General features: G+C 33.2%; 4 protein-coding genes across 4 annotated transcripts; 1 reads left to right on the forward strand and 3 right to left on the reverse strand.

Moving 5' to 3' along the window:
* The first annotated feature begins 655 nt into the window (after positions 1-655).
* On the forward strand, positions 656-3,862 carry LOC136065338 (S-type anion channel SLAH1-like). The gene is made up of 3 exons (XM_065768405.1): positions 656-1,197; positions 1,478-1,802; positions 3,329-3,862. Exons 1-3 carry the CDS (start codon positions 656-658, stop codon positions 3,629-3,631), a joined length of 1,170 nt encoding a protein of 389 aa, XP_065624477.1. The 3' UTR covers positions 3,632-3,862.
* A 41-nt stretch (positions 3,863-3,903) lies between these two features.
* On the reverse strand, positions 3,904-6,461 carry LOC136065343 (uncharacterized). Its single transcript, XM_065768412.1, has 2 exons — positions 5,955-6,461; positions 3,904-4,584 (listed from the first exon to the last, which is right to left on the reverse strand). The coding sequence occupies exons 1-2, from the start codon at positions 6,235-6,237 to the stop codon at positions 4,211-4,213; spliced, it is 657 nt and encodes a 218-aa protein (XP_065624484.1). The 5' UTR covers positions 6,238-6,461; the 3' UTR covers positions 3,904-4,210.
* Positions 6,462-15,268: 8,807 nt separating this feature from the next.
* Positions 15,269-16,820, reverse strand: LOC112005446 (putative germin-like protein 2-1). Its single transcript, XM_024037695.2, has 2 exons — positions 16,538-16,820; positions 15,269-15,870 (listed from the first exon to the last, which is right to left on the reverse strand). Exons 1-2 carry the CDS (start codon positions 16,650-16,652, stop codon positions 15,335-15,337), a joined length of 651 nt encoding a protein of 216 aa, XP_023893463.1. The 5' UTR covers positions 16,653-16,820; the 3' UTR covers positions 15,269-15,334.
* A 9,768-nt stretch (positions 16,821-26,588) lies between these two features.
* LOC112010987 (uncharacterized) lies at positions 26,589-27,209 on the reverse strand. Its single transcript, XM_024043366.1, has 3 exons — positions 27,057-27,209; positions 26,871-26,969; positions 26,589-26,789 (listed from the first exon to the last, which is right to left on the reverse strand). Exons 1-3 carry the CDS (start codon positions 27,207-27,209, stop codon positions 26,589-26,591), a joined length of 453 nt encoding a protein of 150 aa, XP_023899134.1.
* Between the last annotated feature and the right edge of the window lie 115 nt (positions 27,210-27,324).

Below are 27,324 nucleotides of genomic sequence, written 5' to 3' on the forward strand. Positions count from 1 at the left end.
TAGAGGTCAAAGGCCTTTTGCAATTTGGTCAAATAAATTAGAAAATAATGAAATAATACAACATAAAAACAACAATGAAAGTTATCATAATAATATTCAAACATGTAATATAAAAATTCTTGATTATATAAAAAGACTTGTTTGTTATGCTTGTTTCCGCATAAAGAAGTTTTTCAAAATTAAAATCGATAAAACCTTTCTTAAGATCAATCATGTCACAACAAGATTAAGTGAGTTAACTATTATCAATTAAAAATGATACGAGAATAAAACTCAAATTCAAAAACTTACTAATTTTGCATTTCCAAAAGACAATAATACTCTTTAGGACTACTGTACTAGCTTGTTAATAGTTCGTTTGGATTGAGGGAAATGGATGGAGAGTAGAATAGAGTAGAGTAAATTTAGCTCAAAATTAGCATATTTTCAACTAATTTTACTCTACTTTATTCCCCCCCACTCCCTCTCTCTCCCTTCAATCCAAACAAGCCCCAAATGTTAGAGCGTAGTGGCTTTACACACAATGTTGAACTGATTTTTCAAGTGTTTCTCACACTCACTCATTTCCCTATATAAACACCCTTTGTACTTATTTTGAAAAATGCAAATCTTATACACAAAGTCACTGATCACTTCTATTATTATACTATTACTAATGGAAGACCCTGTATTGAAACCACAAGTTGAGGTAGTAATTGATGCTTCCAGTAATGTCGCTAGCCAAGAGTCTCATGCCCACCCAATTCCCATTTCCAATCCATCACAATCATACATCTTAACCAGGCTCCGTGCAGGCTACTTCAGAATAAGCATCTCTCTTGGTGCCCAAGCTTTACTATGGAAAATTCTAAGTAAGCCAACAGATGAGTCGCAAGCTTTCCAACAAGTATTCCACATGATTTCTTCAACGGCTTTTCATTTACTATGGTGTCTTGCACTTTTGGTGCTAATTACACTCTCTATGCTATATATTCTAAGGTGTTACTTTCATTTTCACATGGTCAAGGCAGAATTCTTACACCATATAGGAGTGAACTTCTTGTATGCCCCTTGGATTTCATGGCTTCTCATGCTTCAATCAGCCCCATTAATAAGTCCAAAGAGTCGCACTTATCTAGTTCTTTGGTTGGTTTTTGCAATTCCAATATTGGTGCTTGACATCAAAATATATGGGCAATGGTTCACCACTGAAAAGAGGTTTCTATCAATGATGGCAAATCCAACAAGTCAGATATCAGTGTTAGGGAACTTGGTAGGTGCTCAAGGAGCAGCACAGATGGGGTGGTGCAGAATTCTTACACCATATAGGAGTGAACTTCTTGTATGCCCCTTGGATTTCATGGCTTCTCATGCTTCAATCAGCCCCATTAATAAGTCCAAAGAGTCGCACTTATCTAGTTCTTTGGTTGGTTTTTGCAATTCCAATATTGGTGCTTGACATCAAAATATATGGGCAATGGTTCACCACTGAAAAGAGGTTTCTATCAATGATGGCAAATCCAACAAGTCAGATATCAGTGTTAGGGAACTTGGTAGGTGCTCAAGGAGCAGCACAGATGGGGTGGAAAGAGAGTGCAATTTTCATGTTCTCACTAGGCATGGCACATTATTTAGTACTCTTCATTACCCTCTATCAGCGCCTACCTGGTGGCAAACATTTTCCAGTAATGCTGAGGCCAGCTTTCTTCTTGTTCATTGTTGCACCAAGCATGGCAAGTTTAGCTTGGAGCTCCATTTCAGGAGCTTTTGATACTTCATCAAAGATGCTCTTCTTCCTCTCTCTATTCCTTTTTATGTCTCTGGTAATTTTCATCATTTACTCTTCTCTCACATACTTCCATTTCTACACTATTTCAATAGCAGCACAAGTACTGTGTAAATGAACCGAGTCCATAAACAGTTTGGGTAAAACTTCTTTATGGTTGTTTATTTAACAAACGAGGCAAGTTTAAACTTTAGTTTGGGCTTGACTATTAATCGAGCTGAGCTCAAACATATTATTGTGTTTGTGAACAAGCTCGTGAGAGCGAGGCTTGATTCAAGTCTACACAATATAATATTATATGTTTACATGTATAAATGCATGCGAATAATATTTATATTGACTTAAGATTAGATTGTGTAAGTTAGCAAATAAATTCATAAGATATCAAATTATTATTTGGTAAAAATTATATATATTTTTTAAACGATACAAGGTTGGTGACTCTAATTTTTATAATTTTATAAATAAAAATCATTCTATCTAATTAAATCAAACAAAATAATTTCAATTGTAATTTAGTTATTAATTATTAGTATAGATTTGGTAAGAGGTAAAAAATTTTAGCTATAGTATCTACTATACATGGAAAAATGATAAGTTAATTAAGCAATTCATGAAGAAATTCAAGATTGTTAAAAAATGAACTAAGTTTAAACATGTATTCTAACTTAGTGATGAGTTCAAGCTAGACTTACGTTTAAAATACAAATAAATGAATTAATCATAAACTTTTAGTATTCAGCTTGTCATAACCCTTAAACTTTTTGTTTGATTCAAATGTTATACCTCTACTGAGTATATATGCCTTTGAAGTGGCTTTCAGTCTAGTCAGCGAAGTACATGGAAGAAATGATCTAACATTGATAGTAAGTGTAAAATATTTGTTGCTATTGACATTATGACAAGTTTAGTGCCTCAACTTTCTACAACTTTAAATAATTAATGTCACAGAGATTAGATAATATCATACCGGATTGAGATCTGGTGCAATAATTAGGGCTATTACACCATGCAATACTTTCTCATTGTTCAGATTAAAAATTAAAAAGTTAACTTTTGATACCAACCATTGGATCAAGGAAGTTAAAAATGTAAAAAAGTTGAGAGTTTAAAAAAGTTAAAAAAATTTTAAAAAGTGAAAATAATGTGAGAGGTATTGCATAGTGAAGTGAAGAGCACTCTATTTGAATGTTCACCATTAAACTAATGATTGGTTGGATCAGAGTTTTCATTGGCAACTTTTTGAAGTAATAAGCTTTAGCTGTTAGGCCATAAAGGTCAAGTTGAAGAAATAAAGTTTCTTTAGTTTTTGCATCCCTAAAAATATAGATGTGCGATGAGAAAATTTAGCTGGTTGTCAATAAACATTTCTAGGTGACAAATAATAGAGGAAGAGTGCTATGAAAGCCCCATACAAAGCAGCATTTACACACACCTTTGCATGTAAGAGAGGTGATTAATATACGTGTTAATGCAGCCGTGGCCTCTGGCTTTGTTATTAGAAGAAGGGGTTCCCTAGCTAATTGAAACGTGCAACTAATCCACTCATGGATTTATATACAGGCTTGTAGGCCAACCCTTTTCAAGAAATCTATGAAGAGGTTCCATGTTGCATGGTGGGATTACTCCTTCCCGCTTACCTTTCTTGCTCTAGCCTCTGTCGAATACGCAAAAGAGGTGAAAGGTCATATAGCACCTGCGATGAAGCTTGTGCTATTGATTATGTGTGTTCCAGTCTTTCTGGGTTTGATGCTACTTACTGCACTCAACAGCAACAGGCTTTTGCGTGAATATGATCCTATTCTGAGTTCTATTAATGAACTAAGGAAGACTGCAACTAAGACAGAGATTGCAGTTGACAAGTGAGACAAGGAGACTTGAAACTAGGCTGGTGGCGCAGACCAGTTACGGTTTACCTGCAATTATGACGACTAATTGTGGTGCAAAGCTTATGCTCTACTGTCATAGAGCAGTTGACTGAAGAATGTCACTAATTATAATGGAAACTTATAAACTTTGTGAATGATTTGAATAGTTCAATTGTAGCAGAAAGAACCCAAAAGGTCTTAATTACAATCCAAACTTTAAACCATACAAAAAAAGGGGGATAAAAATGCATATTCATAAACATAACAAAATCAGCAGAAATTTTTTTCCATGTTATAACCTAATAATTTGTCTCAGTTTGTCAGGACAAAATTGATCAACTCCAGCACTTAAGCTCTAAGTAAAATTAAACACACAATGAAAATCCTATTTACTCATGAATTTTTTTTCCCTTGGGGTTGAGGCAGGGAATGGGGTGGAAGGAGAAGATTTTTAGTTAACACACTTACATTGGTGCATAGACTGTACCTAACCAAACCATCATGAAAACCCCAAAAGATACTATGAAAAATGAAAGAAAACTTCAAGAAGGAAAAAATGCAAGAGGTGCCGTGTTGCTTAAGTATTCTTCTTGCTACCAGAATGTGACAATCTCCTGTCCAATGATTGCAACTGGTTCCTAAGGTTTTGGTTTTCCTCAAGTAAGCGGTCATACTCAAGAAGGAATCCTTCAGATTGTTTTCTTAGTGCAACCGCATTGGCCTCTGCAGCATTCACTTCTTTTGTCCTCGTCTCAAGTTCTGATTCTAGATGCTTCAGTTTTTCTCGCAATTTAGCTGTCTCTTCCTCCATTGCTTTAGCTTCCTCAACTTTCCCATTTTCAGATCCTCGAGCCTGTTTCTGAACTGCCTCCATGCTCTTCCTTCTTATACGTAGTTCTCTGATATAATGGTGTAGTCTGTCTATCATCAGTGCAAGGAATAGGGAGGAACCTGCAAGCAGTTGCCCCAGGTTTACATTTTAACATAGGTCCACAGCTAACAAGTTTATTGAGCAAAATGGGGTTCAAACTGAAACAAGCAGCTCAGTCCTAAAACTCAAAGCCATAAAGCATTATTACGTTACAAAATGAAAAAACATGATGTGATCCTGTACATGCAAAACTTTTAACTAAAACAACAACAATCAAGTCTGAGTCCCAAAATTCTAGAGTTGGCTATGTATCCTCAACAAACTAATAAAGGTCACCCACATGTATCCAGCTAAGTTTATAGACTATGTTCAATAACTTCTTTGCATACTTTTTTTTTCTTTGGCCAATACCAAAACATAGATTGGGAAAAGAAAAAGTGAGAGCATTCAAGCTTCATCAAACATCGTGTCCAGCAGTAAAGGTTCCAAAATATATTTCCTTTGTAATCAGTAAGTTGCAAATGTACCCAAAGGATTTGAACCAATGACCTCACCCTCCCCTACTACTCTTGAAGATGAAGTGACATTCAAGCCAGAGCTCATTGGCTCCAAAATGAAAATTTTTTAACAAAAATACCATGAAGCAAATCACTTAACAGCTTGTCTGTAACTGAAAAACAAGGTGAAAAATAACAAGGACTAATTTATAACAAGATTAAAATACTTAAGTCTTAGATAAACTGAGGACAGACTTTCAAACATGTACTTACAAGCAACAAAACATTACCTAGGTGTTTTGACAAAGGTATTGATGCATTCAATAATCACAAGTCACAACAGTGACATAGACACAACAAATTTCACAACTTTTTTCACAATTTGTCATGGCAACGGAATGAAATTTGTGTGAAAATCACTTTCACATAGAACCACCACTGACATTCCTTTTATTGTACACCAATCAAAACCTACCACCTCAGCTGTGAATAATTTTGGGCTTATGGCTACCCAAATATATATTACATCACAATATGTATAAATTCAGAACAATGATTTTAGCATTGACCGTACTATACCAAAATGTTACATATTTTGTTTGCTGATCAAGTCATTCCTTCTTAATCAGTACAAATAATGATCCTAGCATTGACTTTTCATTAGACAATTACTTTTCCATTAAATTTAAGGAAAATCTTAATGACACAAAAAAGGACATTGCTCAGTTTTGAAGTTTATTTGAGATTGCAATACTTAAAAGAAGAAAATGCAAAGAACCCGTTAACCAATCTGTCAAAATAGGCCAACCACAAAGTCTCATTTCCTTGAAAATCAAAATCATTTAATTCATTCAAATCAAATCATGATTCACAAAATTGTTGTTACCCAATGATTAATACATAAAAATAAAAATTAAAACGCCAAGATTAGATTAGATTAGATTAGTAATTACCCATAAGAGTGGCTTCAAGGAGATGCTTGGCCATGAGGACCTGATCCGTTGGATTAACAGCTCCCTCATCGATCCAACGCTTCTGGATCTTGGTCATGCTGTAGACGCTGGACAAGAGCACCACAAAGACGGTGGCACCAACGGTCTTGACCATGATTGGCCCACGACCGCGCTTGACGCGATCCAAGCCCATTATCACTAGCTTCCTCAATGGGGTCTTGAATAGTAGCACCAATATCAATGCCATTTCCGACAATATCACCGTAAACAATAGCTGTTGCATTGTTTCTCTTCTTTTTTTTTTTTTTTTTGCTTTGAGGTGGTGTTGGTTTTTATTGTTGTTGTTAGGATTTATAGGTGGATGGGAAACAAGAGAAAAGAATTGGTTTGGTTTGATTTGGTTTGGTTTGGTTGGGTTGATGGAGTGAAGAGAAGGGAAGATGCGAGCGGAGTAAATGGAATTTGGAAGGAAAGGAAGGAGTGGGTTTCCTCTTCTTTGTTTTTGCTTCAAAATGGAGATTTTATAAATTTTATGAGAAAGTCCCTAGGCTTTAGTTATTTTTACATAAAAGGGCCTTTTGACTTATCTAATATTATTATTTGGGGGTGGAAACACAAACTATGAATAAATGGGGGTACATGTTAGTTGTTATGTTATAAATCAAAATAAAGCCAATGTAAATCTCATCTCATGACACCACTTTATTGGAAATATTTATCTTTCAATGAATTTAAAAGTGTACTAGCCTCATCATACGAACTCTACACGTGTGATGAGTCTCTCTCTCTCTAATATTTTGAGTTTTAATGTCTTAATTTTTAAATATGAATTTGTCTATTATTAGTGAGGTTACACAAGAAGAAATTTTTAAGAAGATAAAATTTAGGATTTTGAAAATGAGTAAACTGCTAGATTTAGTGTGTGCTAATTTTTCGGAAATTTTTTTTTTAAATAGAAGGTTTTTTTTTTCTTTGAGGTATTTAAATAGAGAGTGTATACTAATTTTTAGGAAAAAAAAAGTTTCTCAAATAGTTTTTTTTTTTTTTGAATTTTGTTGAATTACAATTTTAACATTTTATTTTTATTTTTTAGGAATAAAGATTATCTAATTAGATTAGTGGTATTTTTTATATTTTATAAAGACATTACTAACTTTTTGAATCCTCTTAATATATAGAAGAGAGATATGATGTGTTTTATAAGGATGTGATACTAAGTATATTTTTAAATTTATAAAAAATAATTTTCAACCTGAAATAAATTTTTTTATTTATTGAAAAAGTAATGAAGAGAAACTTTTTAGTTTTTAGGACACACATTGAAAGAAGAGAAGTGTTACATTTACAATATTTTTCACAACAAATCAAAGGTGTTGAGTTGTTACTGGTTCTAATTTGAATTTACAACTTAGATTACTTTTTTGTTCACTTGTAATAGATAATAACAACCTATCATCTATAATTTGTTGTAAAAGTGTTTGGAACATAGCAATTCTCTTGAAAGAATTGATCTAATCGATAGTCATAAAAAGCTTTTTATTTTTTTTATTTTTTTATTTTACTTAAGTTGAATTAATATTTGTGCAGGAATTAAACCTCAAATATTTTATTCAATGATAAAAAACTTTATTAATTAAGGTAACTGGAATTCACATTAATATTTGTACTTGAGTTGATTAAGTATGAATTAATATTTGTATTTGAGTTGATTAAGTATGAATTTGTTTAGAAGAATGTGGTATACTTGACCAATTCTGGTTTTTAGTGTAGGACTATAATTGAAAAAAAAAATTAAAAAAGAAATAGATTGTCTAATTATAACAGCAAAAGTGGGGTAGAAAGTAGAGTAGGCTTAAGCCTTAAGGTGCAATTTCAAAAGAAGAAAAGTTAACGAAAAAGTCAAAAACCATGTGGTGTCAAGATGGTTATCTACGAACATTAATTAAATGTATTGGAAAAGGACATAAAACAGAAAACAAAGGCCAGTGACCACGTTGACAACTTGGTTTGTGATAAAGATTTTAGGACGATTTGACTTCTCTTTTAAGGGTGTAAATTTGGAAGATAATTTAAAGAATTTAAGACTTTGAAACTGTACCTCAGGCAGATTTGCACAATCTTCCTTAACGAAATGCCAAAAAATAAAAATAAAAACAAAAAGTAAACTAAACTAAAAAAAAAAAAGCTTAAGACTTAAAAACAACTATATTTTCCTCCAAAAATAAAAAGCAACAGCATTAAAATATATAATGTTATAATAAGGTTTTGTCAAACTTTGGTCACATTGTAAAAGACATACGGTATTTAGTCTCTTATTTTTCAAACGTAACTTATTCTCATATACTATAATCTACTCACTAGCGAGGCGAACAAATTTTTTTTCTTTACAACTCTGGATGGAAGATGTACCACCAGATATTACAGATGTACTTTAGGCTGATTTTAACAGTTTTCATTAATTAAAATGCTTTGCCTTGATTCAAAAAAAAAGTTTTGTCCAAGCACTTTATCAGAATTTTTAAATTGGTCAATTGATTCAAGCTTGATTTGAGAAATAATTTATTAATGTTCTTTTATCCAACAAATGAGCTAAGTTTAAGTCTAAATTTCGATTCAACTATTAGAATCACACGGAAATTTTGATGTAACTTTTCGCAAACAAAATAGAAGTAGAACCTCTGAGAAACCCAAATGAACATACAATGACAAATAATGATCCATTTGATATTTTGATTGCTGAAATTTGCACGTAATCGAATTACGCACGATCAAATTTAATTGATCTATGAAATTTTGATATTGCTGTGTTGGGTATTCTAGCCGAAGTGGCTTTGGAGTTTTGAATGAACAGGTTAAGTTAAAACGATTATATGTATTTGATTGTGGCAATTGGTAAATTATGTATGCTTTGCAAAAATGATTATTTCTCAAGATGCATTATTCCTGTCTTCCAATTCCTCCAGAGAGAATGTTAATCACCGTGTACAACACAAGGACTCATGTCATGAGTGTATGTAGATAGATAGGCAATTTTAAAAGATCAATTAAAGCTTGGACCACACCACTCTTAAAAGAGTATGAAAATCAACATCACCCTGCTAATCCTCATTTGATCCATGACCATGTTAGTCCATCCCTTCCCCAATTTCCTGATGTTTTTTTTTTAATAGTAAAAATGGATTGAACTTTATTCCATTAAACATTAAGAATGGAAAACAGGAAAGAGGGCATTTCTCAGTCCAAACCAATGCCTCCACAACCTCTTTTGCAGTCCCAGTAAGAGTTTGGGCAACTTGATTACAAGTTTTTGGGATATAATCAAAAGAAATTTGTCAAAAAAATCAAAGCTACCTTCTTTAAATTTAAATAAATAACAACTACATTTAAAAAAAAAAAAAAAAAAAGGCTGTGGTTTTGGAAAGGATAAGGTTTTGTACAAACTAATAATTGAAAGCCATAGTTGGCAATTTGCAGTCCACATGTGTTCCATCTATACACAAAAATCTGGTTGAGGCATTAAAAATGTGAGAAACTATTGTAGTTAGAGGCCAACCTTTCACCAATGAACTCTATCATTTAACCTACCTATTTAGCTGTACATTTAAATTGTGTGTAAAGGTACGAAAGTAAGGTTAAAATAATGATTTAGTGATTAAGTTTATTATTTTTATTAGCTTAAATATTTTTTATTAGCTTAAGTATCAGTTTATTATAGTAAAACAATCAAGACAATCAGATTTCGTGACAAAGTGGAAAAACGATGGAGAACATTTTCAAAGGAAAAAACCACTACTAAGACAGCACACCCAAATTAAGGCAATTAACTACAAAAGGAGTTTGCAATCTAGAACAAAAAATTTGTTTCCTAGACTCTAATATCTGAGTAGATAACTCATTGTTGTGATCCACCACAACTTCGAAACTTCTCACACAAGAGCTCCTTCCCGAACGAACCGTCTGTATTAACGACATGAATCTTTGACAGACTCCAAGGCACCTAGGTTATTGGTTAGGCTTATTGGTTATGAGTTGACTCATATTTTTTGTTCACATACAAAAAAATAAAGTAACAATAACAATAATAATAACAATAACAATAACAATATTGTATTTATCTTCCTTTCAATACAAATAGGAAAACAAATAATAAATTACCCAAAAATAAATGTTAAATAATACATAAAAGATTACACATCCATAGTTCACTATCATCATAAAAGAATGGGGGAAAAACTAAATGTCATGGACCATAAGTCTTTTTAGGTGCGGTTTACCATCACCATAAATACTAAATGTGCGTGTGAAACTGTTAAGCGTGAATATACTATATTGTCTCATATGAATCTAATGTGAAAAAAAAAAAAAAAATTCACTTCAAAATGGGTCGAGTCGGGTCGATTCCTTTTTATTGCTATTCATAAAATCCTTGGTCAAATCAGGTATTATTGTTTAGGGGGTTCAATTTTGCAAAATCTAGACCAAACCCATGCACTTTTACAAGGTTTGGAAAATGGAGTAACCTTATCAAACATTTTATCTCTTTATGAGAAAAAAAATGTCTTCCAAATATTGAAAATTAATGTTGTTAATAGCGTTGAAGGGAGGAAATATACAAGATTATCGAATAAGGAACAGCTAGTTGTGAAAAATTTCACTCATGTACTTAAGTAGTTCACCAACCATAAGTATTCCCCAAAAATAGTTTGGACAAAATTCAACTTCCAACTCGGCCTTCACAAGCAGATCTTTTCTCTGTCTGTTACCATCTTTATTGCTAAGGATAATGAAAGTAGTGGCAAAGGTGCTTAGTAATCTGATGAGAGTTTCTAATGAGACCTTGTTGGCTCATATTCATAACAATAAAGAAATGGAAAGCCTAACTAGTGACTTACTATCCCATGGATTCGAGATCGAGAATGCAACTTCTCACATGGACTACCAATTATAAAAGTTCCCTCACAGTGAATCCTCTTTGATGCTAATTAGCTAGAATGTCACCACCATATAATAGTTGGGCTGATTGGGTTACAAGTTAACTCATATTCTTTCACATGCAGAAAAAATAAAGTAACAATAATAATAATAATAATAATAATAATATGATTGTATTGTTTTTATTTCCTTTCAATATAAATAAGAGAACAAATAATAAATTAACAAGAAATAAAAGTTAAATAATACATAAATTCTTAAAATTATTCAATTCATAGTTCACTATCATCATTTGGGGGGGGGGGGGGGAACTAAATGTCATTGACCATAATTTTTTTTAAGATACAGTATATCATCACCATAAATTCTAAATGTGCATGTGAGACTCTTTCTTTTTTTTTTTCTTTTTTAATTTTTAATTTTTTATATAAGATAGAAATTCTACTCTAACATAATCTAAGTGTATTTATGTGTAAAGTTCCCTCCTGGAGACTTGAACATCGGCTCTTGCCTCCCACACCTCACAAACACTTAAAATGAGTATTTATGGTGACACTATTTAGAATGAATATACTGTACTATCCCATTTGAATTTAATGTGGAAAAAAATTACTTTAAAATGAGTTAGGTTAGATTGAACCATTTTTACTCTTGGTAAAAAAATCATGGGTCAGATCGGTTATTAATTTTCAGGTTTTTGGGTTTGGGTCCAATTTTACTAGGTCTAAACAAAACTCATGCACTTTTACAAGATTTAGAGATTGGAGTAACCTCGTTGAATATTTTATATCTTCATTCAAAAAATAATGTCTTCAAATTTTAAACATTAGGATTGTTTAATAGCATTGAAAGGAAGCAAATATAGGAAGTTGCTAAACTGGCGTGGCTTAAGATCGAGAATGCAACTTTTCACATGGGCTGCAAATTATCCAAGTTCCTCCTCGTTGAAGCTCCTTTGACACTAAGCTAGGATGTTGCCACCATATAATAAGTTACCACATATGGAGTAATACCTGTTACCCTACGTGGGTTGGTATTAATTTCAATCATGTTTTGTATTATTGGACGTAGAATAACTTTGTTTGGATGTTGAGATTTAGAGGTGAGGCCATGTTAGAGTCCCACGTTGATTAGATATGGACATTGGTAGGGGTTTATGTAATGGTTGAACACTTGAACCTCTCCTAATAACTAAAGCTTTTACCATGAACTATATGAAAAATATATCTGATGATGCCAAAAATTGTCAGTAAGTCACACAATTCTTATGTGCTCAAGGCAATACTTGCACAACACAGAACAAGAAGACCTTAGGAGAGTACTGGTGTGGTACCGGCCAAAAACTCTCCGAAAGTTAAGTTAGAAAACTTCTCACAACTCTAGAGTGCCAGAGCTGGGTAAACTATGCGTACCTTCGTTTGCGAGTGCTTGCAGGGTTTTTATAGTAGTGTAGAACCAACTCCTATTCCTTGGGTAGAAAGACCTTTCCTTATAGAGAGGATTCTAATAAAAGCACGTATTTCATGGGATTCTTCCCATATAGGGGTTCCTTGACCAAGACCAAACGTAGAGCGCAAGATATTTCCATTTAAGATTCCTTGGAATTCACTTAAGCCATGTGGGTGCCACATGGCTTGACATTAGTCGCCCTCGTGTCCATACACCAAGGATTCTGTCCATATAAGACTACCTGTCATGTATTCTTTCCGTCTAGAACCTCGATCCGTCGCCATACATTATTCAGTGTCGTTAGGCTCATGCATCCGTCATATTTGTTTTTTATCCCCTTCAATATCGACTCTTCATGCATACAGAAATTGATATTCATGAAATTGTGGAAAGCTTCTTATGTTACTTTAAATATATATATATATATATTTAATTCAATAGTTGAGAGAGGAGGAATTAAGCTATATACGTTTCTGTTAAAAATACTAATTAGAAGTGTCAATTGAGCCATAACACTTTTGCTTATATAACATTATTTTCATTGTTACATTGCAAATGGTTTTCTTTTTCTGATATTTTTGGATAGATTTCAACGAGAAGAGGAGGATTTGTTTTCTTTTTTCTTTTCCTTTTTTTGATACATTTTAAGAGGGAGAGATTCATACCTTAAATGTCAACGGTAGAAATACAAAAAGGGTGCCACTCGACCTAGATGCTATTGGCCAGTAGTGGTTTCATTTGTGTCAAATTTTCCCTATCTTATCTTATAAATAAATAAAAAATTTAGAAATAATTGGTCTTGCAGTTGGCGGCTCAACTTGCAGAACCGAAAGCTGACAGGGAGAAAGGATTGATGTAATCGATTGCAAGCAAAAACAGGGAGCTAATTGAATACATTTTCATTTATATTGGAGGGTTTGTAAGTGTAATGTATTGCAACTATTCTAGATGATTCGTTCTTTTTGGTTTGAAAATGCTTTTGCCTTTTGAAAGCACANTAATCCTTGGCTGTAGCCGCACATGCTCGAAGTAAAATTTATTCTTGCATTCCAAATGCTCCAAGCCGTGACTGCCCACCTGTCCAGGTTTGTTTCCTCCAAAACTGTCTGCAGATGTTTGAAGAGCAGGAAGAAGTCAAAGTCAGCGACCTCGTTGCTGCATTTCTGAACTCATCCACTGACCAAAGCCCACACATACCTTGCGAATGGACAAGTCCATAGCACATGGGTTGCAGTTTCAGGTTCCTGGCGACAGAATTCACATCTTGCCTCAACTCTGACCTTTTTTCGACATAGGTTGTACCTCGTTGGTAGGCAGTTGGAGCATGCTCAAACCCAGGAGTGTACAGCCAAGCCTGTGGATTTCAGTTTGAGAGCTACCCGATAGGCTGTCTTAACCGAGAACTTTTGAGCTCTGTTCTGAGTCCAGATCAAAGAGTCTTGTGAGTCGTGATGGTTGAGAGGGAGAGCTAAAATTTCTGCACATGTCCTTTGGGTGAAAGTAGCGACCAGTTTGCCCCTGTCCCACTGTCTTGTGTCATGATTAATCAAGTCACACACTCGCATCTGCTCATCAGGTTCGCGAAGGAAAACTGGTCCAGTAGGTAGCCATTTGTGTGATGTAACACCAATACTTCGGCCATCTCCAAAATTGAGACATTTGAAATATATAAACTTCGAGACATTTTCAAAATTGTTATTCTTTTTAAAGCGTATACAATTTTACATTTGTTTAGATGAGTTACAAATTTATTAGTGATAGACTAATAGATTGTACTAAATTAGGGTGGGTCCTTTAATTCCCTTAAGACATTCTCCTCCCATTGAATCCTTCAATTCTTTCCTATTTTTATTTAGATGTAAGACATAATTTTAAATGTTGGGTTACACGTGTGAGTGAAGTCTCACATTGAATAAAGATGAGAAGAATGAGTAGTTAATATAACATAATTGAGCACATACCCATTGGGCTTAGGCCTTTCGGGTTAAAGTGTGTCTCTATATATTATATTAATTACTCAAGGAAGCTCCCCAATGTGTTTATCTCCCCCGACAAGTAGTATCAGAGCCCATGGTGGTGTGCGGCGAAGGTGGTGAGGTGTTCATGGTCCCTACCCAGCGGGGACAGAGAAAGCCTTAATGGCCCACACACAAAAATCCTGGAGAAAAGAAAAAGCCCAACAAAGGAATATTGCAAATGGTGCTAAACAATGATGAGGTGCGAGGTTCCCATGGACATGGACGTGCGGAGTTCCCATGGATGTACGTGCAGGGTTGACACGTGGTTCCCATGGATGGCGTACGAGAGACCCATGGATGACGCGCTAATGAAGTGAAAAAGCCCATTAGGCAAGGGGGAGCAAGTAGGACTTATTCATGGCCCACAGAGAAGTCTTGAAGCCCACAGAGTGGTAGAGACTCACACGTGAGGGGGAGATTGTTGGGTTACACGTGTGAGTGAAGTCCCACATTGAATAAAGATGAGAAGAATGAGTAGTTAATATAACATAATTGAGCACATACCCATTGGGCTTAGGCCTTTTGGGTTAAAGTGTGTCTCTATATGTTATATTAATTACTCAAGGAAGCTCCCCAATGTGTTTATCTCTCCGACATTAAAAATAGGAGGGAATTGGAGGATCCAATTAGAGGGGATCCTTTTACATGTTTCCCTACCTCTTCTTTTTCATCCTCAAAGATTACACCACTAGTACCACCAGTAGATTTGCATCTGCATATGTGATTCTTTTTCTCCTCTCTGTTAGACTGTTTCTTCATTCCATATTCACTCAATTTTTCTCATTCCTTTCTCTCTCTCTCTAGCCGATTTTTCACTCGGTGCAACATTTTTAATTCAAGCTACTTATCAACAGAAACGAATGCATGTCAGAATCATTTGTGACTCAAGAACATAATAGTAAATACCAAATCAAATTGACTAAATTTTGTAAAAGCAAATATACAAGCAGATGTGCACATTACTACAAACAATCGGCTTGTTTAGAAAATGGACTGCAGATGAGTGACAAAATTCTTGTCCATTTGTAAAGCCCTCACAAGAATGTCACTAGGAATATCTGGCGCACACCCAAACACAGAATTTGCAATTGTAATGACTCCAGGATTTTGGCTGCTTAGAGCTGCAATGGCTGTTGCATTTGTAGATTTCACATTTCTTTGGTAGTGTATGAGACCAATGGGGAAGACAAATACATCACCCTTCTTTAGCACCTTTGTGATGTGACGGTTTTCCGGGTTAGACGTGACAAATCCAACTTCAAGGTGTCCTTCCAATACTGTTAAGATTTCAGAGGCACGAGGATGTGTGTGGGGAGGGTTGATGCCCCATGGTGCATAGTCTATACGGACCATTGAGATGCCTAGAGTGTTAAGTCCTGGCATTTGTGATACAGTAACTGGGGTCACCATAGACCCTACAGCATTTGATGTGTTACCCTCCAAGTGAAGTCCACTAAAGAAGAAATCATTGGCTTCAGCCAGCTTGGGATCCTTGCAGGCCAGACCATTGATTAACACTGCCATGGAATGTAATCATGAATGACAAACTCATAATAGCAATAATGGTATGAAATTTCGTTACTGGGAATGATCACCATGGAAGTGATGATGATCAACTAGACCAAGCAGATAAGGCTATCAAAATAGCATGTCTTATGCATGATTAAGATTGGTAAACTAGTGATCCTTTAAGAAAAACAAGTAATATTGTGGGTATTGCAAATTTTATTACATAAACCTTACAAAACTTATGGATTATCAATCAAATAAAAGTAAATTAGATATTTATTTATTCTTTGTTAGAAATCACATTTATTATCATGCTAGTTTGTAGACCTTTTATAGTAAATAAAGCATTTTCCTTAAAATAATAATAATAATAATAAGAAGAAGAAGAACCATAACAGGGTGAAACTATATTTCGAAACTAACAATTTAAATTCATCATACAATGGCTAACAGGAAAAAAAAAAAAAATCACTTGTAGAGCTTTCCTACAGGAATGGATCTAGAAAATTTTTTATGTAAGGAATCTAAGTTAATAAAAAGTAAATTAGTTTTCTTTCTAGGGGACATGAATAATATGTCAAAATCATAGGGGGCATATAAATATGTTATTAATTTTAATTTCTGGCCATGGTGATGAATAAGGAAACTCAACCATAGCACAAAGGATTGTCATACCTTTGCTTTTTGCATCAGCTACACAGAAATCCTGAAGAGGACTATGATCAGTTGCTAAAGCAACCGATATAGACAATGCTAGTAGGAGCTCAAATAAGATAATGGGAGTGGCCATTTGCTAACTACAAAGTATATATGCACTTGATACAGAGGAAGAGACCAGAAAGAATTACAACTGCTTGTGTTTGCTGTACTAACAAAAAAGGTAGCCTGCTTTATATAGAAAGATTTTGTGTACTACAAAACCTAAAGTGCGATGCCTTAAGTACTGAACTAGTCATCTTTTGTTGCAATGTTTAACACCGCGTGAGGTTTTAGTAGTAATGAAGGTTGATCATGCAACCTTGTATTGTTTATTAATGTTTGTGAGATCAATATAAGGAACATAGTTATAGCGTTATGCCATGCGTGATTTGGCAACCATAATTTGGTCCCATTGGGTTTAATTGATTAGAGGTGCAACCATGTTACCTAGACAACAAATTTCATAACTAGTTGAGATAGTATACTGTGATGATTAATGCAACATTAACTTTTTATGGGGATCATTTATGAAATTACTTTTACTATACACCAATCATGAATTAAACTGTCACCTTAACAACTGTGAAATTCATTGTTGTTAGAGGTGACTCAATATTGTAACTATAATGATTTCATCATTTTATTTTTCTTTTCTATATATTTAGCAGGTGATGGATTTTTGGTTATGGCATTGCTTAATTTGCTTCATAGACATGATTATTCACGCACTAAGATCCACGGATACTTTATTTGGGGGTGTCATACCTGTGTAGTATCTATATTGTACTCGTGTCGTAACAATATCCAATCAGCCATATTTTAGTAGTTAATTTTTAAAAAATTGCTTGTGTTGATGTATTGTACCTGTACCCATACTTGTACCCGTAATTATACTCATGTCTATGTCTTTGCATCCTAGGTCATGCATGTACCCTTTATTTTTTACTTTATATATATATATATATATATATGTATATATAATTATTTTTTCTCGAAAGTCAAAACACTACGGAAGAAATTTTTTACTCTGTCCATTAAAAAGGAAAATCTTACTAGCATGTAGAAGTGTCGGACCATGCTTTCTGTGCGTGTCTGTTTCTCCATTCCTTAGTCAACAATAGACCCAAAACATATGAGCCCATTTGCATGGATTGGTTTGTGGGACCCAAACCATGATCATATTGAAAGAGGTCAATCCAATTAGTTTGTGCGTGTCTGGATGTGTGTCTAAGCAGTAAATACGAGTATACGACAAATTTCATTATATCATCCTCTGGAAAAGAAAACAATGGAAGAGATGCATTTGCCCCGAATTTGCAAATTATATAGTAAATTATATAGTAAAATGTTAATATTTTGAAATTATTTATTAAAATGTCCTTATTTTAAACTTGATTTTAAAAAAATTGAGTTTTGTGTAAAACTTGATATCCTCAAAATTGAGGTTTATGTATATTTTAGGTGGAACTCGACATTAGCAATATTGAGTTCCACTTAAATTTTCAAAAAATATAAGCGGCAAAATATACATAGAACTTGACATTGCTAATATCAAGTTATATCTGTAACTCGATTTTGTTAAAATTGAGTTTTAAAAATAGGGACATTTTGCTAAATAATTTCAAAATATAGGCATTTTGCTGCATAATTTGTAAATTATGGGAAAATGCGCATTTTTCCCGAGATGTAGAAGCCCCGAAGTTTTGAACCCTCTCCAGTCAATTTTATTAACCTGTCTGATGCATGTGTATACAAAAAGTTTATTTTGAAATATTTTATAAAAATTTATTTTTATGAATAATTTATATTACTCATTAAGTATTATAATAGTTGAGGAATAAGTTACAATTATTTATGTGTCATTAGAAAAAGGAAACAGGTAAGTTTTTAAGATTAATTTAATTTATAATATTCTTCTAAAAAAAAAATTAGAGTAAGAACCTGTTATAATATTATTTGCAAAATTTGACAAATATTTAATTACTTTTTTAACTTAAGAATATAATTATTCTTTTTTATATTCTTGATTGTATTTTAATTTTTTTTTTGTTGGATTTTGTTTAAAATTGTTTTATTCTCTAAGAATTGGTCACATGGTATTACATTAACCCACCTAAGATTAATGGAATAAAATAATAAACTTCAAGCTTAGTAGACTAAAATGAGAATTCACCAAGCTCAAAGGGTATAAATTGTAATTTTGCATATATATATATATATATAGAGAGAGAGAGAGAGAGAGAGAGAGAGAGAGAGAGAGAGAGAGAGAGAGAGATTCTTTGAACTATATTAACACATTAATGTAAATGTATCTTCCATTAATTAATACTTTGACACACCAATGCTTAATTTTGATAAGGTGGAACCCTAAATGAAAAGAATATCATAAAATGTGCCACATGGCACAACAATAGTTCATTGTTTTGTATCAATGATTATCACAAACTCACCATTAGTTAATACTTTGACCCACCAATGCTTAATTTTGATGAGGTGGAACCCTGAATGAAAAGAATATCATAAAATGTGCCACATGGCACAACAATAGTTCATTGTTTTGTATCAATGATGTTAGGTTCTAAAGACTTAGGATTTTATGTATTTAGAACTCTAATGTGTATTGTTGGCAAACCATGATTAAAACAGGTTGTTTAGTCTTGTTTAGACTTGCTCAAAGTTGTGTCTTTTATGTAAAGTTGGAATCGAGTGGCTGCAGAAGTATTAGTTACTTTCGGTCTGGCTCGATCGATCGAAGGAAAGACTTGATCGATCGAAAGTCGGCCAGAATGTTTTTTTTGCAGAATTCCAACTTAGCCCAAACTCTATTTAAATGTCTTGGGGTTCAAGTAAAACTCTCCTATATATAAGGGAAACCCTAGAACATTTTTGAGTGCTTTAGAGAGAGAGATTAGAGTGCCACTTGTGCCTCCTTTTATTTTTAAGGGTTTTGTACCCAAACCTCTCTAAGTCTTTGTTGCTCATATTTGCGGTTTATGTAAATCTCTTGTAATATCCTTGAGGAGTTTTCCTTCACATAAACTTAGGGTTTTCAAGGTAGAGATATTATCTACATCTTGATGATCAACAAGGTTGCTGCTATTGGAGCTTAAAGAATATCAAGCGGGGGTGCTTGTACTTGATTGAAAAGTCCAAGAAAGAAGGAGTCCGTGAATTCGGAGCTTGCACGTGGTCGTGTCAGTAAGTTCTATTGGTAGGTAGCATTAGGAAGTCAAGCGGGGAGCTTGTAGTCCTTCTGTATAAACTTCGATTCTTTCGCATAGTGGATTCAGGTTTACCTTGAGGATAGCTAGGTCAAATCCTCCCCAGGTTTTTACCGTGTAGTTTCTTGGGTGATCATATCTTGTATTATTTACTTTTCCCCTGCTTTATATTCTTGATATGATTGTTTGATTATTTTAACCTAGAATTGCATAATTTGACTAAGTAACAACTTGGCTAATTAACTAGGCTACTCAATTTGGTTGTGTTTTAAGGGGTTTAAATTTCTAACAAGTGGTATCAGAGCGGGTAGCTCTTCTATCTGTAGATCCTTTGATCTAAGAGCTGATCCTTGACCCTTGTTATCATGGATAATTTGAAGTGTCTTTCTGCTCATACTTCTGCTGATTTTATTGATGCCTGTGATGTTTTGAATAAAAAGGACACTATTGTTTCTGTTGATTTTTTTGATGCTTTTGAAACTCTTCGTAAAGAATTATCTACATCTTTGAAAATTGCTAAGAAATTTAAAGAAGAGTTAAAATTGGCTAATTTTGAAAAAGATGATTTGATTGTGAGATTAGATGAGTCTAATAAAAAGAATGAATTTTTGAAATCAAATTTCCTCTCAAGATGAGAAGATGAAAAGCTTGGAACAAGAGTTAGTTGAATCTAAAACTAAAATTGAAAATTTGACTAGTACCAAGCCCGTTGTTGATAACAGAAGTGTTTCTGTTTCTCTTAAGTCTAAAACTGAGAAAGTTTATATCCCTCATTTCAAGAGGAATAATAAAGAAAAGGCTTATTTTGCTAGGTTAGACAAAGGTAAAAGTTCTGATGTTAACGCTGAAGTTTCTAAACCTATGTCTAAACCTGCTGCTAGTGTGCAAAAGAAATCTGTTTTTGTGCCTACTTGTCACTTTTGTGGTGTTGTTAGTCATATTAGACCAAACTGTTCTTTGTTGAGGCAAAAACCTAAATCTGAGACTAGATTTGCTGTTAGGAATACTGATGTTCCTAAATTTATTCCTGTTTGCCACTTTTGTGGTGTTCGTGGTCACATTCGTTCTAATTGTCATAAATTGAAATTTAAGCATTCTGTATGTCAATCTAGGATATGTGATGATATTTCTCTTGCCATAAGTCCAAATAAATTGTTTCATATTCTTTTGAAAAATTTGAGCTTGTTGGCTTGTGAAAGGAATTTGCAGGATTTCAGTCTCTCTCAGAAGTTTGGTATAATCCCCCAAATACACTCTGCTTCACATGGATTTTCACCTACAAAGCCGAAGACTCGTGCTAGATGGGTGAGAAAAAAATTCTCCAAGGTGAGTGTTGCTAACTTGTCCCTGATTTAATTCTTTCAATTATTTGTGGACATNTTTTTTTTTTTTTTTTTTTTAATTTTTTTTTTATAATTTAGAATACTAAGTATTTTTAACATACACACGGAGAGAGGGGAGAAGGTTTTTTTAAAGAAACTTATAGTGATGTATATCTAAAAGGGCCTAAAGATAGAGTTCATGATAAGGTTTTGTGTACCCAATTTAATCTAGAGACAATGTATTAATTAATTCCCAATAGAATTGGTATAATTAATTAATTAATTAATTAATTAATTAATTTAATTTTTTTAGAATAAACAGACAAAGCGAAAAAGGAAAAGATTTGGGAGGGTCTGGGACTAAGTGCCAATCAGCATTTGGACCAGAACCCTTAGATTTCCTTCCTTTTCAGTCCAGCTTGCTCCCCGCTCAGTTTAAATTTGATTCTCACATTTTTTTTTTTAGAAAGAATAATTTTTTCTAGAGTTCCAAATCACCCAGAGACTCATCCCTAGCTCCCCAACATCTAGTATAAATAACTCCCCTCTATCAACAATTTAAAGCACTCTAGAAATCTTCAGAGCTTCCTAGTAAATTTAGATTTTTTCTCCTCTCCCTCTGTCCCTATTCTCTAGAGTTAGTAGTAGAAAGGTGCTTCTACTGTCTTGGACCTCTTGGTCTTAATTCACTAGAAGGGATAGTTTGGATCTCTTGGTCTCAAGCTACCAACTTCCTATTCATGAATCCCGCTCTAGAAAAGCTTTCTTGCTTGGAATGCTAGTGGATGCAGCTATGCCAAAACCATTTGAAAGTTTTGGGCTAGTGGCACAGTCTCTCATAGGTAAATCTTATTTCCAAACTAAAATTTTGATTTTTAAACTGCCCATTTCCTCATATTATAGATAAAAAAATAAATTAAGGAGAAGAGTTAAGAAAAAATTAATTATGAACATATGTTTAAACATAAACATAACAATACAAATTACAAATATAATTACAAGCATCACAATGTGCGGCTGCTAGACGGTCAGCAAAAAGGGACAACCTTCATTTAGTGCAACCATGATCTTCCCATAATGGCATTTTATGGGAAGTAAGTATCAATGAAATGATTTGAACTTATGATTGACTTTTAGATCAAAATGAAATTTTAAAGGAATTGAAAACAAGATAAATCAGTTGAATGCAAATTTATGACGGACATGCAGAGGATAACGTCTTTACTATATTTGGGGTTGTTTGGCACAACTATGCACTACTATGTTTTGGTCTAAGGATTAGAAATGGTGGAATTGGATCTGGCTATTGTACCATTCAATTACCATGTTGTTGTGAGAGGAAAAAGTTAACAATGTAAAACATTTAAAGATAAAAGTAAAACATAATTGATCCATCATTGAGTTAAAAGTAAACTTTTTCAAGTAGTAAAAAAAATTAAAAAAAAAAAAAAAAAAACTTGTGTATACAACACCATTGGATTCACAATCTTAATTGTGAATAATCTTGAATTCCAACAATTAAACAATGAGGAGATTGTATTCGGTGCAGCTATGGTTGAATATTTTTATTGATAATGTAATGATGGTGAGTACGATGACAAGTCTTAGACTCTAACAATAATACATAAAAAAGAGATCCTATTCTATATAGCTATGATTGAAGATTTTGGCTTGTAAACTATATTAGTGACAATATCGTTAATATATCGTTCTGAATTGGATTCAGCTTACCCAGTGATCAACGTGCTACTGTTCATCTTTATAGTTTACTCGGTTGTTTCTACTAACATAGAAGTTTACCAGGTTTTCAATTTTAGCATATAAAAAGGTGATGCCAACTATAGATTGAAACGTATTATCTTTATTTTGGCTACTTTTTTCATGTGCTTTATCAATGATGCATGCCACATCCACTTTGTAGTTAGCAATTTTATGGGAGTTGTGATACTAAATGGGAGACTCAAAAATTATGATGGGTGAAGAAGGTTGAAGGCCTCCTATTTGAGATCATGATGCTCTACATTTTTGAAGTAAACCTAAACCCTAAACATTGGAGTAAAATATTTCACTTACCATGTGCCAAAAATGTTAATAAAGATTATATATATATATATATATATAATGTTACTAAACATATGAGTACCAATATTCGTTGAAGGTAAACAGAAATTGCATACTAAAATTTGATTTTTAAACATCCTCCTTTATCATATGATAGATAAAATACTACATAAAAATTAGAGTTGAGAAAAATTAATTTGAAGTTGAACATATGTTCAAACATATGAATAGGAATTATAGACAATTTCTAACAAATCTCAATGTTCACTCAAAATCTCATCAATTAAGTAATATTCCTTATGTTAGTAATAGCTCTCATCTAAGCAAGATTTCCTTGAATAAATTAATCATCATTTAATTACCACTAAATGACATTTTTGGATGCTTGAAAAATCATCACGTTAAGTATATATAATATTGTGGTAGAAATTAATTGCCAAGTAAATTTATACATATTTGAATTTGTTGTAGCAGTTTTAGCCTAATTGTGACTATTGTCTTGATTTTGTGGTGAAAATCTTTAACCTGTCACAGTAACTTCATTATATATTTTTTTTCTAAAAAGGAAAATTATATTTATAGTTAGTATAACCTTGTGAAAACATGTGAAAATCATGTCATTTTTTCCTCCTCTTTCTTAGGGATAGAAAAATTGTGTAAACCTTGTGAAAGCTCATCATCCCTCTCATACTCGTACTGTCTTAGGGATAGAAAACAAGCCACAAGTGTTCCCTTTTCAATTTGATAGCTAAAATGGATATTCGTGCCAAGTACATCTCCACTCACCTCAACATTTAATGTTATCACCTACCATCAATCACATAAAATAATTATTGGATAGGGGCGACTTTGCAATAGACCAACTCCTCCCTTGCCTCCCAATGGGGTGTATGTGTCAAACCTAACACTTGGATTTTGGGGTTGGAAAAATCCCATATATATATATATATATATATGATGTCGTGGAAGCTACAAGAAAACAAATGTGTTGCCTTCTGAATGGAAAAGAAACTAAATAAGTTAGCTTCTAAATGGAAACCTCAAATTCATAAGAGATCTCTTGAATCCATAAGGTGATTGGGTTCTAGAATCCATTAGAAAGAAACAATAGACAAAGTCAAAATTTTTATTAATTTGAAAACTAAGTTTCCCTAGAGGTTACACTACATTTAAATAGTAAGAAGGAAAACCTAGGGCGGCTAGAAAAACACCTAGAAAACCCTAATTCACGCAAATCAATTAATTAAGTGGCAAAATAGTAATTTTTACCAAAAATAGCAAAATTGAGACAATTGCGGAAATTGAGCTATTGTCTCTAAGAGATGTCTCAAAACAGACAGGACATTGTTTTGACTTTTAAACTAAAAATTATTAAGGAAAAAAAATTACTAAAAATATCAAAATCATTGTTTTCGGAGCCTTAAGGAAGGAATTCGTTTGGGTGACCCTAGAGGAATCTTAAGTCTTGATCAAAAGGTTGTTTCCTTTCAACCCTCCATATTTCATGAAATTCCAACATTGTCACCTTAATGACTTTTACTGACACCCCCCCTTGATCTTGTGCCATGATTTCCAGCACCCTTGCTGCTCTAGAAAGGCTTGTGCTGACTGCTCTACATCATTATAGGAGTTCGTTGGAAAATACTAACACTGGGCTTAAACTTAAGCATGAATTTTCTGATACACACCAAAAAAAAAAAAAAAAAAAAATTTAAACATGTTTTGAGCTCATTGAAAAGATCATTTACATATAATTTTAATCATAGTTACATGTTCTCTAACTTGTTTAAATAATACACATAGATAATTTTATAATTCGTCACATAATGAGTTAGAACTCTATACCTGTATCAAGACAAACTTTGTCCAATTAAAAAATATTGGCTTCTGCAATCAAACATGTATATATAGGCTTTTGAATTATCAAAAATATAAACAAACTAAAATCTCTTTCTCCTAATATATATATATATATATTCTATATTATTAATAATAGGATTTCCCATTTGGTTTTCAATATTTTGCGTACTAAAATTCTCTCACACAAATTCTTAAATTCTCTAAACTACCCCTATCTTTTAGTTAAATAATTTTACACAAACTGGTTTAAAGTGTAATTTATTATTTCTAAATTTTAGGCTTTTTCCTTTATCTTCTGGATTTGACTTACTTCCAATACTTTTTTAACTGAAATCTTTTTTTGCTTTAATGAGAAACTGTCACATCATCTACTAACTAAATAAAATGTGTAGATTAAAATCAATTACCACTTGTCATTGTATATTTGAAACAAAATGATATGTTCAGTTAAAAAAGTACTAGAAGTAAGCTAAACCTTTATCTTCTCCATTCAGCCTAAAACTTATAACACTATCTCTATCTCATTTTTAAACATTATTTCACATTACCTTGTCTCTTTCTTAAAAAAAATATACAAATGGTTATTTATATATATTATTTTTAAACGTTATAACATTAAACCAAAAAAAATAATAATAAAAAAGAGCATTATTGCATACGCAAAGCACGTGTGATAAGTCTAGTGTGTGTATGTGTGTATATATATATAAAGAGTTAGCTGAATAGTACAATGTGACCCATTAATAGTACCAAAAAATACCAAAAAGAATAATATAATGAGATCTATAAATAATACCAATAAGCGTAATTGGACTTATAAATAGTACCAAAAAATAGTTAAAAACTGAAATAAGTTGAAACTTTCATCAACTCCCAAACGGAGTCTACATCTCATCATCCTCTACTATCTTTCTTAATATTAAATAAATAAACAAACAAACAAAAACCTTTTAGAATGGGATTCAGGTATATCTCTATGGTTCCACTTTAAACACCTCTTGTGATATATTGGCATTGGGGTTTAAACCCCACCAGCCCTCCCTCCCCCTATAGTAGAAACATAAAGCAATAGAATTCACACATTTTTTTTAGTCAAAGATATATGATTGAAATTCATTTCTTTTTTCTTTTTTCCTTTCAGCCTTCACACCTGAGCCCTAAATTAGGGGGAAGTGTACCTTGTTTCGAGTGTATATCTTCTCTCTCTCTCACAAGCTAGTGGGATCCATCAGCTATAGGTCCCACCAACTGTAAGGGGGAAGAAACATACACCCAAAATAGGGTGTATTTTCTCCTAAATTAGGACCGACATGCTATTGGAAGTTCAATCTTCAAAGAAACACTTACATGAGAACATAGGTGCCAAGCAAAGAAGTAGATTGTGTGTTGGATTCTTCAAAGTGAATCTACAAGTTTTTAGTTTATTTTTTGTTATATATATATATATATATATTCTTTTGCATAAAGAAAATACATTAAAAAGATGAGCTAATTCAAATCTACACTTAAAAAAAATAATGAAGATTCATCCTTAACCTAAGGAGTGAGCTAAGGCATGTTTGTTTAAATTTGTAAGTTGAATTTTCTTTCAACAAATTCTTTGCTATCAGTGGAGTCCCCAGACCCTTTGGTGGTTTCCTTTGGCATTTGACCACTCATGCAGAATGCATTTTTCCCTATTGCAACCGTACTTCCAAACATGATGTCCATGGAGCCAAGATTCGGCATACCTTTTTTTCTAAAGGTTCCTGCCTTGGGACATGCCTACATGTGGACAACCAGTAGTTAGAACACAATATAGTTGTACACAATGGAGTTTTTCACAATTATGAAGAGTGAACTAACCGTAATCTTTTGGGTCCACCACTCATCACTGGCATTAAGCTTCCCAGTTCCAGCATCAATACTCAACCCAGTCTCATGCTCAAAACATTCATGATACACCTTCCACCGTTTTCTCAGATGATCCCATTTGTTTTTTAACTATGTGTGAGTCACCACTTTTCCCATTTCACCCAACTACTTAATCACTGCATCAACCCCTTCCCTTTTTAAAAATCCTCCACATCTCTTGCCCTCTAGAACTTGAACAACACTCAAATCATAAAAAGCTTTTAGTTCCTTAGGTTCTTTCCACTCAATTCTCTCATCATTGCCACCGTCCTTCGATTTCCCCTTACCCATTTTTGCTACAGCTTCCTTCTATACTCATTAAGGCATTTCAACAAACAATCATGTGCATGTCATAATCGGTTACGCATGCCCACATGAAAAATACAAAGTAAACTCACATAGTCCA

Source organism: Quercus suber, unplaced genomic scaffold (assembly GCF_002906115.3).
Source record: "Quercus suber isolate HL8 unplaced genomic scaffold, Cork oak 2.0 scaffold_930, whole genome shotgun sequence".
In the NCBI taxonomy this organism is placed as follows: Eukaryota; Viridiplantae; Streptophyta; class Magnoliopsida; order Fagales; family Fagaceae; genus Quercus; species Quercus suber.

Bases quoted from the DNA above. Each gene is read 5' to 3' on its own strand.
- LOC136065338 (XM_065768405.1), top strand. From the start codon at position 656: ATGGAAGACCCTGTATTGAAACCACAAGTTGAGGTAGTAATTGATGCT. The intron at 1,198-1,477 runs GTTTCTATCAAT...CACTGAAAAGAG, and splicing joins TGGTTCACCACTGAAAAGAG to GTTTCTATCAATGATGGCAA. The intron at 1,803-3,328 runs GTAATTTTCATC...ATTTATATACAG, and splicing joins TATTCCTTTTTATGTCTCTG to GCTTGTAGGCCAACCCTTTT.
- LOC136065343 (XM_065768412.1), bottom strand. From the start codon at position 6,237: ATGCAACAGCTATTGTTTACGGTGATATTGTCGGAAATGGCATTGATA. The intron at 4,585-5,954 runs GTAATTACTAAT...AACTGCTTGCAG, and splicing joins CCTTGAAGCCACTCTTATGG to GTTCCTCCCTATTCCTTGCA.
- LOC112005446 (XM_024037695.2), bottom strand. From the start codon at position 16,652: ATGGCCACTCCCATTATCTTATTTGAGCTCCTACTAGCATTGTCTATA. The intron at 15,871-16,537 runs GTATGACAATCC...ATTCCATGGCAG, and splicing joins AGCTGATGCAAAAAGCAAAG to TGTTAATCAATGGTCTGGCC.
- LOC112010987 (XM_024043366.1), bottom strand. From the start codon at position 27,209: ATGGGTAAGGGGAAATCGAAGGACGGTGGCAATGATGAGAGAATTGAG. The intron at 26,970-27,056 runs GTGATTAAGTAG...AAACGGTGGAAG, and splicing joins AAAGGGAAGGGGTTGATGCA to GTGTATCATGAATGTTTTGA. The intron at 26,790-26,870 runs GTTAGTTCACTC...GTCCACATGTAG, and splicing joins GGTGGACCCAAAAGATTACG to GCATGTCCCAAGGCAGGAAC.